At 33.0% G+C, this 18,032-nt stretch overlaps 3 protein-coding genes across 3 annotated transcripts; all 3 read right to left on the bottom strand.

Annotated features, from left to right (window-relative positions):
- Positions 1-22: 22 nt before the first annotated feature.
- Positions 23-2,746, bottom strand: LOC126232261 (golgin subfamily A member 6-like protein 7). The gene is made up of 5 exons (XM_049942550.1): positions 2,695-2,746; positions 1,921-2,148; positions 1,682-1,859; positions 603-758; positions 23-245 (listed from the first exon to the last, which is right to left on the bottom strand). The coding sequence occupies exons 1-5, from the start codon at positions 2,744-2,746 to the stop codon at positions 23-25; spliced, it is 837 nt and encodes a 278-aa protein (XP_049798507.1).
- Positions 2,747-3,149: 403 nt separating this feature from the next.
- On the bottom strand, positions 3,150-5,177 carry LOC126232260 (histone-lysine N-methyltransferase, H3 lysine-79 specific-like). Its single transcript, XM_049942549.1, has 5 exons — positions 5,116-5,177; positions 4,748-4,898; positions 4,363-4,654; positions 4,027-4,201; positions 3,150-3,570 (listed from the first exon to the last, which is right to left on the bottom strand). Exons 1-5 carry the CDS (start codon positions 5,175-5,177, stop codon positions 3,150-3,152), a joined length of 1,101 nt encoding a protein of 366 aa, XP_049798506.1.
- Positions 5,178-5,658: 481 nt separating this feature from the next.
- LOC126232259 (structural maintenance of chromosomes protein 2-like) lies at positions 5,659-17,622 on the bottom strand. Its single transcript, XM_049942548.1, has 10 exons — positions 17,561-17,622; positions 17,193-17,343; positions 16,808-17,099; positions 16,472-16,646; positions 15,581-16,015; positions 8,749-8,832; positions 7,976-8,418; positions 6,446-6,641; positions 6,338-6,390; positions 5,659-6,035 (listed from the first exon to the last, which is right to left on the bottom strand). Exons 1-10 carry the CDS (start codon positions 17,620-17,622, stop codon positions 5,659-5,661), a joined length of 2,268 nt encoding a protein of 755 aa, XP_049798505.1.
- Between the last annotated feature and the right edge of the window lie 410 nt (positions 17,623-18,032).

The raw sequence follows: 18,032 nt of genomic DNA, 5'->3' as shown, positions 1-18,032 counted from the left end.
GATACTATTCGATATATCGATACTATTCGATATATCGATACATTTCGATATCTTTTCGATACTTTTCGATATCATTTCGATACTTTTCGATATCTTTTCGATACTTTTCGATATCTTTTCGATACTTTTCGATATCTTTTCGGTACTTTTCGATATCTTTTCGGTACTTTTCGATATCTTTTCGGTACTTTTCGATATCTTTCCGGTACTTTTCGATATCTTTTCGGTACTTTTCGATACCTTTTCTGTACTTACCGATATATAGATACTTATCGACATATCGATACTTATCGATGTATCGATACTTATCGATATATCGATACTTTGCGATATATCGATACTTATCGATATATCGATACTTTTCGATATATCGATACTTATCGATATATCGATACTTATCGATATATCGATACTTTTCGATATATCGATACTTTTCGATATATCGATACTTATCGATATATCGATACTTACCGATATATCGATACTTTTCGATATATCGATACTTTTCGATATATCGATACTTTTCGATATATCAATACTTTTCGATATATCGATAGTTTTCGATATATCGATACTTATCGATATATCGGATATATCGATACTTATCGATATATCGATACTTTTCGATATATCGATACTTTTCGATATATCGATACTTTTCGATATCTTTTCGATACTTTTCGATCATTATGATACTTTTCGATATCTTTTCGATACTTTTCGATATCTTTTCGATACTTTTCGATATCTTTTCGATACTTTTCATTATATATCGATACATTTTATTATATATCGATACTTATCTTTATATATCGATACTTATCATTATATATCGATACTTATCATTATATATCGATACTTATCATTATATATCCATACTTATCATTATATATCGATACTTTTCATTATATATCGATACTTTTCATTATATATCGATAGTTTTCCTTATATATCGATACTTTTCCTTATATATAGATACTTTTCGATATATATCAATACTTTTCGATATATATCGATACTATTCGATATATATCGGTACTTTTCGATATCTTTTCGGTACTTTTCGATATCTTATCGGTACTTTTCGATATCTTATCGATACTTATCGATATATCGATACTTTTCGATATATCGATACTTTTCGATATATCGATACTTTTCGATATATCGATAGTTTTCGATGTATCGATTCTTTTCGATATATCGGATATATCGATACTTTTCGATATATCGATACTTTTCTATATATCGATACTTTTCGATAAATCGATACTTCTCGATATATCGATACTTTTCGATATATCGATACTTTTCGATAAATCGATACTTCTCGATATATCGATACTTATCGATATATCGATACTTATCGATATATCGATACTTATCGATATATCGATACTTTTCGATATATCGATACTTTTCGATATATCGATACTTATCGACTTATCGATACTTATCGATATATCGATATATCGATACTTATTGATATATGGATACTTATCGATATATCGATACTTTTCGATATATCGATACTTATCGATCGATATATCGATACTCATCGATATATCGATACTTATCGATATATGGATACTTATCGATATATCGATACTTTTCGATATATCGATACTTTTCGTTATATCGATACTTTTCGATATATCGATACTTATCGATATATCGATACTTTTCGATATCTTTTCGATACTTATCGATATATCGATACTTTTTGATATCTTTTCGATACTTTTCGATATATTTTCGATACTTTTCGATATCTTTTCGATACTTTTCGATATCTTTTCGGTACTTTTCGATATCTTTTCGGTACTTTTCGATATCTTTTCGGTACTTATATATCGATACTTATCATAATATATCGATACTTATCATTATATATCGATACTTTTCATTATATATCGATACTTTTAATTATATATCGATACTTTTCATTATATATAGATACTTTTCGATACTTTTCGATATCTTTTCGATACTTTTCGATAACTTTTCGATACTTTTCGATGTCTTTTCGATACTTTTCGATATCTTTTTGAAACTTATCTATATCTTTTCGATACTTATCGATATCTTTTCGATACTTATCGATATCTTTTCGATACTTATCGATATCTTTTCGAATCTTATCGATATCTTTTCGATATTTTTCACATTATATATCGATACTTTTCATTATATATCGATACTTTTTATTATATATAGATACTTTTCATTATATATAGACACTTTTCGATATCTTTTCGATACTTTTCGATATCTTTTCGATACTTTTCGATATCTTTTCGATACTTTTCGATATTATATCGCTACTTTTCGATATCTTTTCGATACTTTTCGATATCTTTTCGATACTTTTCGATATCTTTTCGGTACTTTTCGATATATCGGTACTTATCGATATATCGGTACTTTTCGATATATCGATACTTTTCGATATATCGATACTTTTCGATATATCGATACTTTTCGATATATCGATACTTTTCGATACATCGATACTTTTCGATATATCGATACTTTTCGATACATCGATACTTATCGATATATCGATACTTATCGATACTTATCGATATATCGGTACTTATCGATATATCGATACTTATCGATGTATCGATACTTATCGATATATCGATACTTATCGATATATCGATATATTGATACTTATCGATATATGGATACTTATCGATATATCGATACTTTTCGATATTTCGATACTATTCGATATATCCATACTTATCGATATATCGATACTTTTCGATATTTCGATACTTCTCGATATATCGATACTTATCGATATATCGATACTTATCGATATATCGATACTTTTCGATATATCGATACTTATCGATATATCGATACTTATCGATATATCGATACTTATCGATATATCGATACTTATCGATATATCGATACTTTTCGGCATATCGATACTTTTCGATATATTGATACTTATCGATATATCGATACTTATCGATATATCGATACTTTTCGACATATTGATACTTTTCGATATATCGATAATTTTCGATATCTTTTCGATACTTTTCGATATATCGATACTTATCGATATATCGATACTTTTCGATATCTTTTCGATACTTTTCGATATCTTTGCGATACTTTTCGATATCTTTTCAATACTTTTCGATATCTTTTCGATACTTTTCGATATCTTTTCGGTACTTTTCGATATCTTCTCGGTACTTGTCGATATCTTTTCGGTACTTGTCGATATCTTTTCGGTACTTGTCGATATCTTTTTGGTACTTTTCGATATCTTTTCGGTACTTTTCGATATCTTTTCGGTACTTTTCGATATCTTTACGGTAATTTTCGATATCTTTTCGGTACTTTTCGATATCTTTTCGGTACTTTTCGAAATCTTTTCGGTACTTTTCGATATCTTTTCGGTACTTTTCGATATCTTTTCGGTACTTTTCGACATCTTTTCGGTACTTTTCGATATCTTTTCGGTACTTTTCGATATCTTTTCGGTACTTTTCGATATCATTCCGGTACTTATCGATATCTTTTCGGTACTTTTCGATATCTTTTCTGTACTTACCGATATATCGATACTTATCGATATATCGATACTTTGCGATATATCGATACTTATCGATATATCGATACTTATCGATATATCGATACTAATCGATATATCGATACTTATCGATATATCGATACTTATCGATATATCGATACTTATCGATATATCGATACTTATAGATATATCGATACTTATCGATATATCGATACTTATCGATATATCGATACTTATAGATATATCGATACTTTTCGATATATCGATACTTATCGATATATCGATACTTTTCGATATATCGATACTTTTCGTTATATCGATACTTATCGATATATCGATACTTTTCGATATATCGATACTTTTCGTTATATCGATACTTTTCGATATATCGATACTTTTCGATATATCGATACTTTTCGTTATATCGATACTTTTCGATATATCGTTACTTTTCGATATATCGATACTTATCGATATATCGATACTTTTCGATATCTTTTCGATACTTATCGATATATCGATACTTTTTGATATCTTTTCGATACTTTTCGATATCTTTTCGATACTTTTCGATATCTTTTCGGTACTTTTCGATATCTTTTCGGTACTTTTCGATATCTTTTCGGTACTTATATATCGATACTTATCATTATATATCGATACTTATCATTATATACCGATACTTTTCATTATATATCGATACTTTTAATTATATATCGATACTTTTCATTATATATAGATACTTTTCGATATATATAGATACTTTTCGATATATATAGATACTTTTCGATATATATAGATACTTTTCGATATATATAGATACTTTTCGATATCTTTTCGATACTTTTCGATATCTTTTCGATACTTTTCGATATCTTTTCGATACTTTTCGATATCTTTTCGATACTTTTCGATAACTTTTCGATACTTTTCGATATCTTTTCGATACTTTTCGATAACTTTTCGATACTTTTCGATGTCTTTTCGATACTTTTCGATATCTTTTCGAAACTTATCTATATCTTTTCGATATTTATCGATATCTTTTCGATACTTATCGATATCTTTTCGATACTTATCGATATCTTTTCGATACTTTTCACATTATATATCGATACTTTTCATTATATATCGATACTTTTTATTATATATAGATACTTTTCATTATATATAGACACTTTTCGATACCTTTTCGATACTTTTCGATATCTTTTCGATACTTTTCGATATCTTTTCGATACTTTTCGATATTATATCGCTACTTTTCGATATCTTTTCGATACTTTTCGATATCTTTTCGGTACTTTTCGATATATCGGTACTTATCGATATATCGGTACTTTTCGATATATCGATACTTTTCGATATACCGATACTATTCGATATATCGATACTTTTCGATATATCGATACTTTTCGATATATCGATACCTCTCGATATATCGATACTTATCGATATATCGATACTTTTCGATATATCGATACTTTTCGATATATTGATACTTTTCGATATATGGATACTTTTCGATACATCGATACTTATCGATATATCAATACTTTTCGATATATTGATACTTTTCGATATATCGATACTTCTCGTTATATCGATACTTCTCCATATTTCGATACTTATCGATATATCGATACTTATCGATATATCGATACATATCGATATATCGATACTTATCGATATATCGATACTTATCGAAATATCGATACTTATCGATATATCGATACTTTTCGATATATCGATACTTATCGATATATCGATACTTATCGATATATACTTATACTTATCGATATATCGATATATATATATATATAAATCGATATTTCGATATATCGATACTTATTGATATATGGATACTTATCGATATATCGATACTTTTCGATATATCGATCCTTATCGATATATCGATACTTTTCGATATATCGATACTTTTCGATATATCGATACTTTTCGATATATCGATACTTATCGATATATCGATACTTTTCGATATATCGATACTTATCGATATATCGATACTTATCGATACATTGATACTTTTCGATATCTTTTCGATACTTTTCGATATCTTTACGATACTTTTCGATATCTTAACGATACTTTTCGATATCTTTTCGATACTTTTCGATATCTTTTCGGTACTTTTCGATATCTTTTCGGTACTTGTCGATATCTTTTCGGTACTTTTCGATATCTTTTCGGTACTTTTCGATATCTTTTCGGTACTTTTCGATATCTTTTCGGTACTTTTCGATATCTTTTCGGTACTTTTCGATATATTTTCGGTACTTTTCGATATCTTTTCGGTACTTTTCGATATCTTTTCGGTACTTTTCGAAATCTTTTCGGTACTTTTCGATATCTTTTCGGTACTTTTCGATATCTTTTCGGTACTTTTTGATATCTTTTCGGTACTTTTCGATATCTTTTCGGTACTTTTCGATATCTTTTCGGTACTTTTCGATATCTTTTCGGTACTTTTCGATATCTTTTCGGTACTTATCGATATATCGATACTTATCGATATATCGATACTTATCGATATATCGATACTTTTCGATATATCGATACTTATCGATATATCGATACTTATCGATATATCGATACTTTTCGATATATCGATACTTTACGATATATCGATATTTTTCGATATATCGATACTTATCGATATATCGATACTTATCGATAAATCGATACTTATCGATATATCGATACTTATCGATGTATCGATACTTATCGATATATCGATACTTATCGATATATCGATACTTTTCGATATATCGATACTTTTCGTTATATCGATACTTTTCGTTATATCGATACTTTTCGATATATCGATACTTTTCGATATATCGATACTTATCGATATATCGATACTTTTCGATATATCGATACTTTTCGATATCTTTTCGATACTTTTCGATATCATTTCGATACTTTTCGATATCTTTTCGATACTTTTCGATATCTTTTCGATACTTTTTGATATCTTTTCGATACTTTTCGATATCTTTTCGGTACTTTTCGATATCTTTTCGGTACTTATCGATATCTTTTCGGTACTTATCGATATCTTTTCGATACGTATCGATATATCGATACTTATCGATATATCGATACTTTTCGATATATCGATACTTTTCGATATCTTATCGATACTTATCGATATATCGATTCTTTTCGATATATCGATACTTTTCGATATATTGATTTTTTTCGTTATATCGATACTTTTCGATATATCGATACTTTTCGATATATCGATACTTCTCGATATATCGATACTTATCGATATATCGATACTAATCGATATATCGATACTTATCGATATCTTTTCTTCGATCTTTTCGATACTTTTCGATATCTTTTCGATACTTTTCGATATCTTTTCGATACTATTCATTATATATCGATACTTTTTATTATATATCGATACCTTTCATTATATATCGATACTTATCATTATATATCGATACTTATCATTATATATCGATACTTATCATTTTATATCGATACTTATCATTATATATCCATACTTATCATTATATATCGATACTTTTCATTATATATCGATACTTTTCATTATATATCGATACTTTTCATTATATATCGATACTTTTCCTTATATATATAGATACTTTTCGATATATATCGATACTTTTCGATATGTATCGATACTATTCGATATATATCGATACTTTTCGATATCTTTTCGATACGTTTCGATATCTTATCGGTACTTTTCGATATCTTTTCGGTACTTTTCGATATCTTATCGATACTTATCGATATATCGATACTTTTCGATATATCGATACTTTTCGATATATCGATACTTTTCGATATATCGATACTTTTCGATCTATCGATACTTATCGATATATCGATACTTTTCGATATATCGATACTTTTCGATATCTTTTCGATACGTTTCGATATCTTTTCGATACGTTTCGATATCTTTTCGGTACTTTTCGATATCTTTTCGGTACTTTTCGATATCTTATCGATACTTATCGATTTATCGATACTTATCGATTTATCGATACTTTTCGATATATCGATACTTATCAATATATCGGATATATCGATACTTATCGATATATCGATAATTTTCGATATGTCGATACTTAACGATATATCGATACTTTGCGATATCTTTTCGATACTTTTCGATCTTTTCGATACTTTTCGATATCTTTTCGATACTTATCGATATAACGATACTTTTAGATATATTGATACTTATCGATATATCGATACTTATCGATATATCGATACTTATCGATATATCGATACTTATCGATGTATCGATACTTTTCGATATATCGATACTTATCGATATATCGATACTTATCGATATATCGATACTTATCGATGTATCGATACTTTTCGAAATATCGATACTTATCGATATATCGATATATGGATACTTATTGATATATGGATACTTATCGATATATCGATACTTATCGATATATCGATACTTTTCGATATCTTTTCGATACTTTTCGATATCTTTACGATACTTTTCGATATCTTTTCGATACTTTTCGATATCTTTTCGATACTTTTCGATATCTTTTCGGTACTTGTCGATATCTTTTCGGTACTTGTCGATATCTTTTCGGTACTTTTCGATATCTTTGTCGATATCTTTTCGGTACTTTTCGATATCTTTTCGGTACTTTTCGATATCTTTTCGGTACTTTTCGATATATTTTCGGTACTTTTCGATATCTTTCCGGTACTTTTCGATATCTTTTCTGTACTTTTCGATATCTTTTCGGTACTTTTCGATATCTTTCCGGTACTTTTCGATATATTTTCGGTACTTTTCGATATCTTTTCTGTACTTATCGATATATCGATACTTATCGATATATCGATACTTATCGATATATCGATACTTTGCGATATATCGATACTTATCAATATATCGATACTTATCGATATATCGATACTTATCGATATATCGAAAAGTATCGATATATCGATACCTATCGATATATCGATACCTATCGATATATCGATACTTTTCGATATATCGATACTTTTCGATATATCGATACTTTTCGATATATCGGTACTTATCGATATATCGATACTTTTCGATATATCGATACTTTTCGATATATCGATACTTTTCGATATATCGATACTTTTCGATATATCGATACTTTTCGATATCTTTTCTTCGATCTTTTCGATACTTTTCGATATCTTTTCGATACTTTTCGATACTTTTCGATATCTTTTCGATACTATTCATTATATATCGATACTTTTTATTATATATCGATACCTTTCATTATATATCGATACTTATCATTATATATCGATACTTATCATTATATATCGATACTTATCATTATATATCGATACTTATCATTATATATCCATACTTATCATTATATATCGATACTTTTCATTATATATCGATACTTTTCATTATATATCGATACTTTTCCTTATATATATAGATACTTTTCGATATATATCGATACTTTTCGATATATATCGATACTATTCGATATATATCGATACTTTTCGATGCATCCGAAGAGCTGGGTGATGCAATTTACTAATTCATTACCGTCGTCATGGCCAACCCAGGCCAAATTAGAATTCATGTGTGGACACATCGAAGGCCAAGCCGCGGAAAAGATGCGGGGCGTGGCAGCGACGTGTCGGACTTATCAGGAATTTGTTGGTGCATTCCTGCGGACCTACTGGTCAAAGGAAACGCAAGACAGGATTAAAGAGGAAATAATATTTTGTCCTGAACTGGAAGTGTCCGGGCATAAGAGCGCAACCAAATTTTTTTGATGACTTACTCAAGAAGAATCAGTTTTTAGATAGTCCATACAGCAACGGAGAAATTATTAAATTTTGCTTTTCGAAATTGCCAGTTAGGTATCAACAGACACTTGTCGGGAAGTGTGGATCTGACATAGATGCATTCAAGAGTCTACTGCGCGAACTCGAAGTAGTCTTCGATAAACAAGACGCAAAGGACAGGAAGAAGGCGCAAAATAACAAATACCACGGGCCAGCAAGGGAAGACGACAACAGATCGCATAATCGCACTGGTCAGTTAGGAAACCAGGGTTACCGAGATCAAGGTTACGCTATTCAAGGTTATGGAAACCAGAGACACGGAAACCAGAACGTCAGGGAACAGGGTCAATCCAGACAAGCAATCTGGGACAGGAGGAATGACGAACGGCAAAGCGACCGTAATTGGAGGGAGCGAAATCAAGGACAACAGGAGAACCAGGAGATTGAAATTAGACCTCCAAATCCTAATGCACGTCAGAGGAGGGGGAGTCTAAGAAGGGATTGACGCTAGTCCATAGGACTCCACCACTTCTCTCACACAAAGGAGTTCGTAGAATAGTAGTAGTGTAAGAAATGTACATAGTAGAATAGGCAAAGATATGAACCTTTTTTCGGGGAACAATAACCGTTGCATTAATAGATTAAGATTGCTAAAGTGTTAACACGCTGCGTTGTCTTGCATAAGAATTTACTGCTGCTATCCTCTTTTTGTTTATGTTTGCGATCTCCAATGTCGATGGAGTAGGAGACACTACCTTTTCATGAGCAATGTTTTTGTCCTTTCCTATCTGGTGTCCATGTTAAGGGATAAGGATGAGTGACGAGACGTCGCACAAACGGGCGCATACAAGAACGTGCTCTTAGAAGCGTTCTGAGAGGTCGTGATACGCTCCATAGCGGCCACAACCAGTTCGTGAGACGTTCATACCAATGCTTGCAGGCAAGCGTCAGTGCACTGCACGATTGTGGTATATTGCGCGATTTCGAGGGTGAATATGGGCAGTATAGTTTTTGCAGAGCTGCGCCGGTATCGTTGTCTTGCAAGTCGGGGTGAACCTGTGAGCATTTGACTCTAATGGTGCCCTAGACGAGAGAAATGAGGGCATAAAAGCCTACCATGCTAATGTGCTGGTTGGGGATTTAGCGTGCTGCTCGTTTTTGTCACAGATGAATCACCAAGGAATTGTACTTGGATATTCGTGACATACTGTGTAGCTGGCGTGTGTTGGGTGTCTGAATCCTCAACAGGAACCAGTCCTGGCTTGGTCATATTACATTGCTTCTGGAAAGGTGTACTTCGATCGCGAAAACCGCTTCACATAGAGAAGGAAGTTGCAACTATAAATTTATTGTCGTGTATAGCCATGGCTAACCCAGTCTCTGGAGTTTCAGTGAGGCGTAATGAAAACTCGGAGGTCATGTCGTACGGCGCGCACATCACTGTCGTCAATAGCGGCGAGCAGCAAGACATCTCAGCGTAACAGGAACTATGTAAGGGTATTGTATAAGGTAAATAAAAAAATAAATAAATAAATAAATAAATAAATAAAATAAATAAATAAATAAATAAAAGGGAAAGTACGATACTAGGATAAGTTAAACTGTAGGATTTAACAATAACTAGATTAATATTGTGGGGGTTTTCTACCACAAGTGTGGCGCGCGCCTGTTGAGTTGCTATTTTTCAGGTCACCAAACCACAGACCCGAGATGGAGGGACGACGGGCGAGCGAAAGTAGCGTAGTAGCATGTTCTTTATAGCACAGTAAAACTTAGACCTGCATAACAACATAATTTAATTAAAAGACGTAGAATGTAGATCGTTGGGATATGGTAGTTAATTCTTGTAGCATGTCTACTGTCGATCTATATAATTAATAGTAATATTAGTGCGGGCCCGCACATTTAGTTGTTCATCCATTACAAAGCATCAGTTATCACACACCATGTACTTACTGAGATCGGTCTCTACACGTATATCAAAATAAATTATTTCCATGTCTAGATTAGATGTTATAATGATTGCCATAGATTAATAACTATAAAAGTAAAATAAGAGTGTCTGAAATGACAGACCATCAATGTTTCATTAGGTAAATTTATTATAACATAGAAGGTCATGGGAAAAAGTTAGGCATAAGACTTTTGTAAGAATTGTACAGATGACGAGGAACGTGGCAATGCAGAGGCCAGCCAGCGCAAAAACAAGAGGTCTTCGGCTACCTGCTAAAGGGCGAGCGTCCCGTCCTACACGCTGACAGTCACCCGGCTGCTTACCTGAGGGATTACACGGGACCCTCGCCCCGCCACAAGCGAAAGTGGGGCTGGCCGTTGACCCTGACACGCGACAGCCTGCTAGCTCTCCGGACGCGGCAGCCGCTTGGAGGGATTCCCTGCGGCAGACCACGTTGTCGTGAGTACACGAAGAAGATCACATATCGTGTCAGAACCTGCGCCTCATGTGCCTCAGGACAGAAAGGGACGCTCTATACTCACCTGTTTGGGTTTTTACAACTCACTAGCATTGGCCGATCTGCATACACAAAGCAGTATCGTGCCACACTAACAAATGTATGGTCTCATGTCTTACTTCTCCTCTCTATTAGAGAGCAGTTTTTAACAATAGTCGCTCCTAGTTCGATCCTGTATGGATGACCCCACACACTTGTGGAGTCACTCCACGTGCCATCATCCCTCGTCGAACTGCAATATTGGGAAACGTAAAGTTCTGTCCAGCGAGAGAAGAGACCTAGACTTGTGATGTATCCCAACGAGTAGACCTCAGAGACAATTAATCGACGTGAGGAGAGCCTATCACTGTGTCTTCCTACCATACGGCCGTGATCATATGCGTGGGTCTGACTACAATCTCAACAGCGTACTGCAGACACTCCAGAACTCCCGATTGCTGTTGCCACAACGTAGCAACTACAACCGACGTTTAGCCTTATGTGATGTCAGTACAGTGGAATCAGTGAAGTGCCACGGATATTTCTAACAATGTGATTTAGTGCCTCATTCTCAGCACAGTCGTGAACTTTGTGCAATGTGCACGCACAATTTGATGCCCCATGAACCTTGTTTTTTTCGTTTTTCTTAAATTTCTTTCTCTTATGTTGTTTCTGTAATGTATGTTATACCTTGTATGCGTTTGTGTTTTACACTGTAATTCTTATTACAGATTACTGTATTGTTCTCCACATCATGTTTTTTTTTGTATTTTGTGTTTATTGTTGTGTGTATGCTAACAGTGTGCCTGAAGTCCCCATAAACTGAAGCAGATACCACCACTGTCATTGTGAATGGACCATCAGTTCAGGGAACATTTTGTAAAGGTTATTCTTGCTGCAGGGAGACAGAATGAATCGGAGGTTGTAACTAGATTCTGAAAACTCACAAAGAGATTGTTAACTTAAATATTATCATGTGTGAGTGAGGTCAGGTTAGTTTAATGATTAAAATTGTTGTAACATCTTGGGCATTTAATTGCGGAGCACTCCAACTCTGATTGTAAAGAATAAACTGCTCCATATTTGGCTCAGATGCCCGGGCCATGTTTAGAGCGTGAATGTCTGCGTGAATCGGTGTTTGGAAGGGGCTCCCTGGGTATGGATGTGTGATGTGAGTGTTAGTGTTCCATATTAAGAAGGTGAAGTTGGCTACATCATAAATAATCCTCCCTCTATGAGTTGCATTTTTCAGTTGCAATGATCTTTTTTATAGAGTGCGGTATGTGGAGTCACTTTGTAAGATTGTTCTTGGGCGATTGACTCACTACCTTGCTCCTAAGTGAGCCAACCGCTCACCAATTACAATCTAAAATGGCGTAGGGGCAATGAGAGGTGGCATGAGCCCCCTCTCATATTTCTATCTTACGATTCTCCTCTCTAGTTGCATGCGGTGGAGGGTTGCTTTTCCTTTACACGCGTACTTCCCACGCAGCGTCTCTCGTCACCCGGGTGGGCCGGTGACAGGCGGGCTCTGTGGAACAGGAGAGAGTTAAGCCGACGTGTGTGAGGCAGTCGAGTGAATGCTTTTCAGACGCCGACATTGTCAAGAGACACGCCCGCTGGGGTGTGAAGTAGCGGCTGGGCTAGAGGTTCCGTTACTTCAGAGAAACCTTGCGAAAACACTTTCTGGCGGGCTACCAGCGAGGCGTGGGAATGACTTGTGTACCCACGCAGTTGTGGCGGGAAAATTCCCGCACTTTCTGCAAAATCAGCACAGAAATTGGCGCCAAGAATCTCCATTGGTGGAATGGTAGTGCTCCGGCAATGGAGTGGAATTTCCGCCGGTTTTCGAGTTGCTGATTGGAACGTAACCACGGCCACTGTCGTGGGGGCGGGAATGTTCGGTGTTCGGCCTGTGCGGGTGCTCTGGGTAGTCGGCAGTCGCCTTTCGGTCGAGGACGTTCGAGCAACCAGCCCTCGCCTGCGGTACGCCAGATCGTGTTCTGGGAGATAAGAAGACTGTTGGTAATGTACGTCCGCAGCACCGGCAGATAGGGATTTTCCTAGGTGATAATCAGAGCTCAGCAGAGCGCGCCTGTTCATCCTTTTCTAACTTTGTTCAGTTTCGGGTAGCAGCAATTACTATTGGGTTAGCTGTGTGTCTCTCTTGAGATTTGAGTGGAAAGGAATTGGCTCCACATACCACTTCGTCTTAAACCTCACGATCTAAGTTAGGGACAACTTCACCTTTACTGTGTTTGTATGAATCTCCAATTTTAGCCAATTTGATGTTTTATATTTCCTGTGTCTCTTTTACTATTCTCCGTTTAATCTTAATAAATCATATTGTTATTTTGGACAGAACTTTCTTTCTGTTAATCAATAGAGCAACCCTATCATTCCTCACTATGCTAATGAAACCTTTGTTTATTTAACTTATTTATCAAATTAAATTATTGCAGGTGCCAAACTCTCTTCTACTCCACTAGCAGGGTTGATTAGAGTCAGTTCGCGTATTTCTTTTATCCTTGTGCCACAGCAAAAGTCGGAGTTAGAATAGGGGGGGCTTAGAGCATGATTGACATATGTGGATTCTAATAGAATTTAGTCATCAATACACTGCTAGCCCCGGCACCTCGCATACTTTTCGATATCTTTTCGATACTTTTTGATATCTTTTCGATACTTTTCGATATCTTTTCGGTACTTATCGATATCTTTTCGGTACTTATCGATATCTTTTCGATACGTTTCGATATATCGATACGTTTCGATATATCGATACTTATCGATATATCGATACTTTTCGATATATCGATACTTTTCTATATATCGATACTTTTCGATATATCGATACTTTTCGATATATCGATACTTTTCGATATATCGATACTTATCGATTTATCGATACTTTTCGATATATCGATACTTATCGATATATCGGATATATCGATACTTATCGATATATCGATACTTTTCGATATGTCGATACTTATCGATATATCGATACTTTGCGATATCTTTTCGATACTTTTCGATCTTTTCGATACTTTTCGATATCTTTTCGATACTTATCGATATAACGATACTTTTCGATTTATCGATACTTATCGATATATCGATACTTATCGATATATCGATACTTTTTGATATATCGATACTTATCGATATATCGATATATAGATACTTATTGATATATGGATACTTATCGATATATCGATACTTTTCGATATATCGATACTATTCGATATATCCATCATTATCGATATATCGATACTTTTCGAAATTTAGATACTTCTCGATAGATCGATACTTATCGATATATCGATACTTTGCGATATATCGATACTTATCGATATATCGATACTTATCGATATATCGATACTTATCGATATATCGATACTTTTCGATATACCGATACTTATCGATATATCGATACTTATCGATATATCGATACTTATCGATATATCGATACTTATCGATATATCGATACTTTTCGGCATATCGATACTTTTCGATATATTGATACTTATCGATATATCGATACTTATCGATATATCGATACTTTTCGACATATTGATACTTTTCGATATATCGATAATTTTCGATATCTTTTCGATACTTTTCGATATATCGATACTTATCGATATATCGATACTTTTCGATATCTTTTCGATACTTTTCGATATCTTTGCGATACTTTTCGATATCTTTTCAATACTTTTCGATATCTTTTCGATACTTTTCGATATCTTTTCGGTACTTTTCGATATCTTCTCGGTACTTGTCGATATCTTTTCGGTACTTGTCGATATCTTTTCGGTACTTGTCGATATCTTTTTGGTACTTTTCGATATCTTTTCGGTACTTTTCGATATCTTTTCGGTACTTTTCGATATCTTTACGGTAATTTTCGATATCTTTTCGGTACTTTTCGATATCTTTTCGGTACTTTTCGATATCTTTTCGGTACTTTTCGAAATCTTTTCGGTACTTTTCGATATCTTTTCGGTACTTTTCGATATCTTTTCGGTACTTTTCGACATCTTTTCGGTACTTTTCGATATCTTTTCGGTACTTTTCGATATCTTTTCGGTACTTTTCGATATCATTCCGGTACTTATCGATATCTTTTCGGTACTTTTCGATATCTTTTCTGTACTTACCGATATATCGATACTTATCGATATATCGATACTTTGCGATATATCGATACTTATCGATATATCGATACTTATCGATATATCGATACTAATCGATATATCGATACTTATCGATATATCGATACTTATCGATATATCGATACTTATCGATATATCGATACTTATAGATATATCGATACTTATCGATATATCGATACTTATCGATATATCGATACTTATAGATATATCGATACTTTTCGATATATCGATACTTATCGATATATCGATACTTTTCGATATATCGATACTTTTCGTTATATCGATACTTATCGATATATCGATACTTTTCGATATATCGATACTTTTCGTTATATCGATACTTTTCGATATATCGATACTTTTCGATATATCGATACTTTTCGTTATATCGATACTTTTCGATATATCGTTACTTTTCGATATATCGATACTTATCGATATATCGATACTTTTCGATATCTTTTCGATACTTATCGATATATCGATACTTTTTGATATCTTTTCGATACTTTTCGATATCTTTTCGATACTTTTCGATATCTTTTCGGTACTTTTCGATATCTTTTCGGTACTTTTCGATATCTTTTCGGTACTTATATATCGATACTTATCATTATATATCGATACTTATCATTATATACCGATACTTTTCATTATATATCGATACTTTTAATTATATATCGATACTTTTCATTATATATAGATACTTTTCGATATATATAGATACTTTTCGATATATATAGATACTTTTCGATATATATAGATACTTTTCGATATATATAGATACTTTTCGATATCTTTTCGATACTTTTCGATATCTTTTCGATACTTTTCGATATCTTTTCGATACTTTTCGATATCTTTTCGATACTTTTCGATAACTTTTCGATACTTTTCGATATCTTTTCGATACTTTTCGATAACTTTTCGATACTTTTCGATGTCTTTTCGATACTTTTCGATATCTTTTCGAAACTTATCTATATCTTTTCGATATTTATCGATATCTTTTCGATACTTATCGATATCTTTTCGATACTTATCGATATCTTTTCGATACTTTTCACATTATATATCGATACTTTTCATTATATATCGATACTTTTTATTATATATAGATACTTTTCATTATATATAGACACTTTTCGATACCTTTTCGATACTTTTCGATATCTTTTCGATACTTTTCGATATCTTTTCGATACTTTTCGATATTATATCGCTACTTTTCGATATCTTTTCGATACTTTTCGATATCTTTTCGGTACTTTTCGATATATCGGTACTTATCGATATATCGGTACTTTTCGATATATCGATACTTTTCGATATACCGATACTATTCGATATATCGATACTTTTCGATATATCGATACTTTTCGATATATCGATACCTCTCGATATATCGATACTTATCGATATATCGATACTTTTCGATATATCGATACTTTTCGATATATTGATACTTTTCGATATATGGATACTTTTCGATACATCGATACTTATCGATATATCAATACTTTTCGATATATTGATACTTTTCGATATATCGATACTTCTCGTTATATCGATACTTCTCCATATTTCGATACTTATCGATATATCGATACTTATCGATATATCGATACTTATCGATATATCGATACTTATCGATATATCGATACTTATCGAAATATCGATACTTATCGATATATCGATACTTTTCGATATATCGATACTTATCGATATATCGATACTTATCGATATATACTTATACTTATCGATATATCGATATATATATATATATAAATCGATATTTCGATATATCGATACTTATTGATATATGGATACTTATCGATATATCGATACTTTTCGATATATCGATCCTTATCGATATATCGATACTTTTCGATATATCGATACTTTTCGATATATCGATACTTTTCGATATATCGATACTTATCGATATATCGATACTTTTCGATATATCGATACTTATCGATATATCGATAC

Source organism: Schistocerca nitens, unplaced genomic scaffold (genome assembly GCF_023898315.1).
Source record: "Schistocerca nitens isolate TAMUIC-IGC-003100 unplaced genomic scaffold, iqSchNite1.1 HiC_scaffold_468, whole genome shotgun sequence".
Lineage (NCBI taxonomy): Eukaryota > Metazoa > Arthropoda > Insecta > Orthoptera > Acrididae > Schistocerca > Schistocerca nitens.
This window is presented reverse-complemented; position numbering and strand designations above follow the sequence as displayed.

Coding starts and splice junctions, on each gene's coding strand:
- LOC126232259 (XM_049942548.1), bottom strand. CDS start 17,622: ATGGAGAAGTATCGATATAACGAGAAGTATCGATATATCGAAAAGTAT. Junction 17,344..17,560: donor AAGTATCAATATATCGAAAA/GTATTGATATAT, acceptor TATATCGAAAAG/TACCGATATATCGATAAGTA. Junction 16,647..16,807: donor GTATCTATATATATCGAAAA/GTATCTATATAT, acceptor TATAATGATAAG/TATCGATATATAAGTACCGA.
- LOC126232260 (XM_049942549.1), bottom strand. CDS start 5,177: ATGGAGAAGTATCGATATAACGAGAAGTATCGATATATCGAAAAGTAT. Junction 4,202..4,362: donor GTATCTATATATATCGAAAA/GTATCTATATAT, acceptor TATAATGATAAG/TATCGATATATAAGTACCGA. Junction 3,571..4,026: donor AAGTATCGATATATCGATAA/GTATCGATATAT, acceptor CGGTAAGTACAG/AAAAGATATCGAAAAGTACC.
- LOC126232261 (XM_049942550.1), bottom strand. CDS start 2,746: ATGGATATATCGAATAGTATCGAAATATCGAAAAGTATCGATATATCG. Junction 2,149..2,694: donor AAGTATCGATATATCGATAA/GTATCCATATAT, acceptor AATATCGAAAAG/ATATCGATAAGATTCGAAAA. Junction 246..602: donor AAGTATCGATATATCGATAA/GTATCGATATAT, acceptor CGGTAAGTACAG/AAAAGGTATCGAAAAGTACC.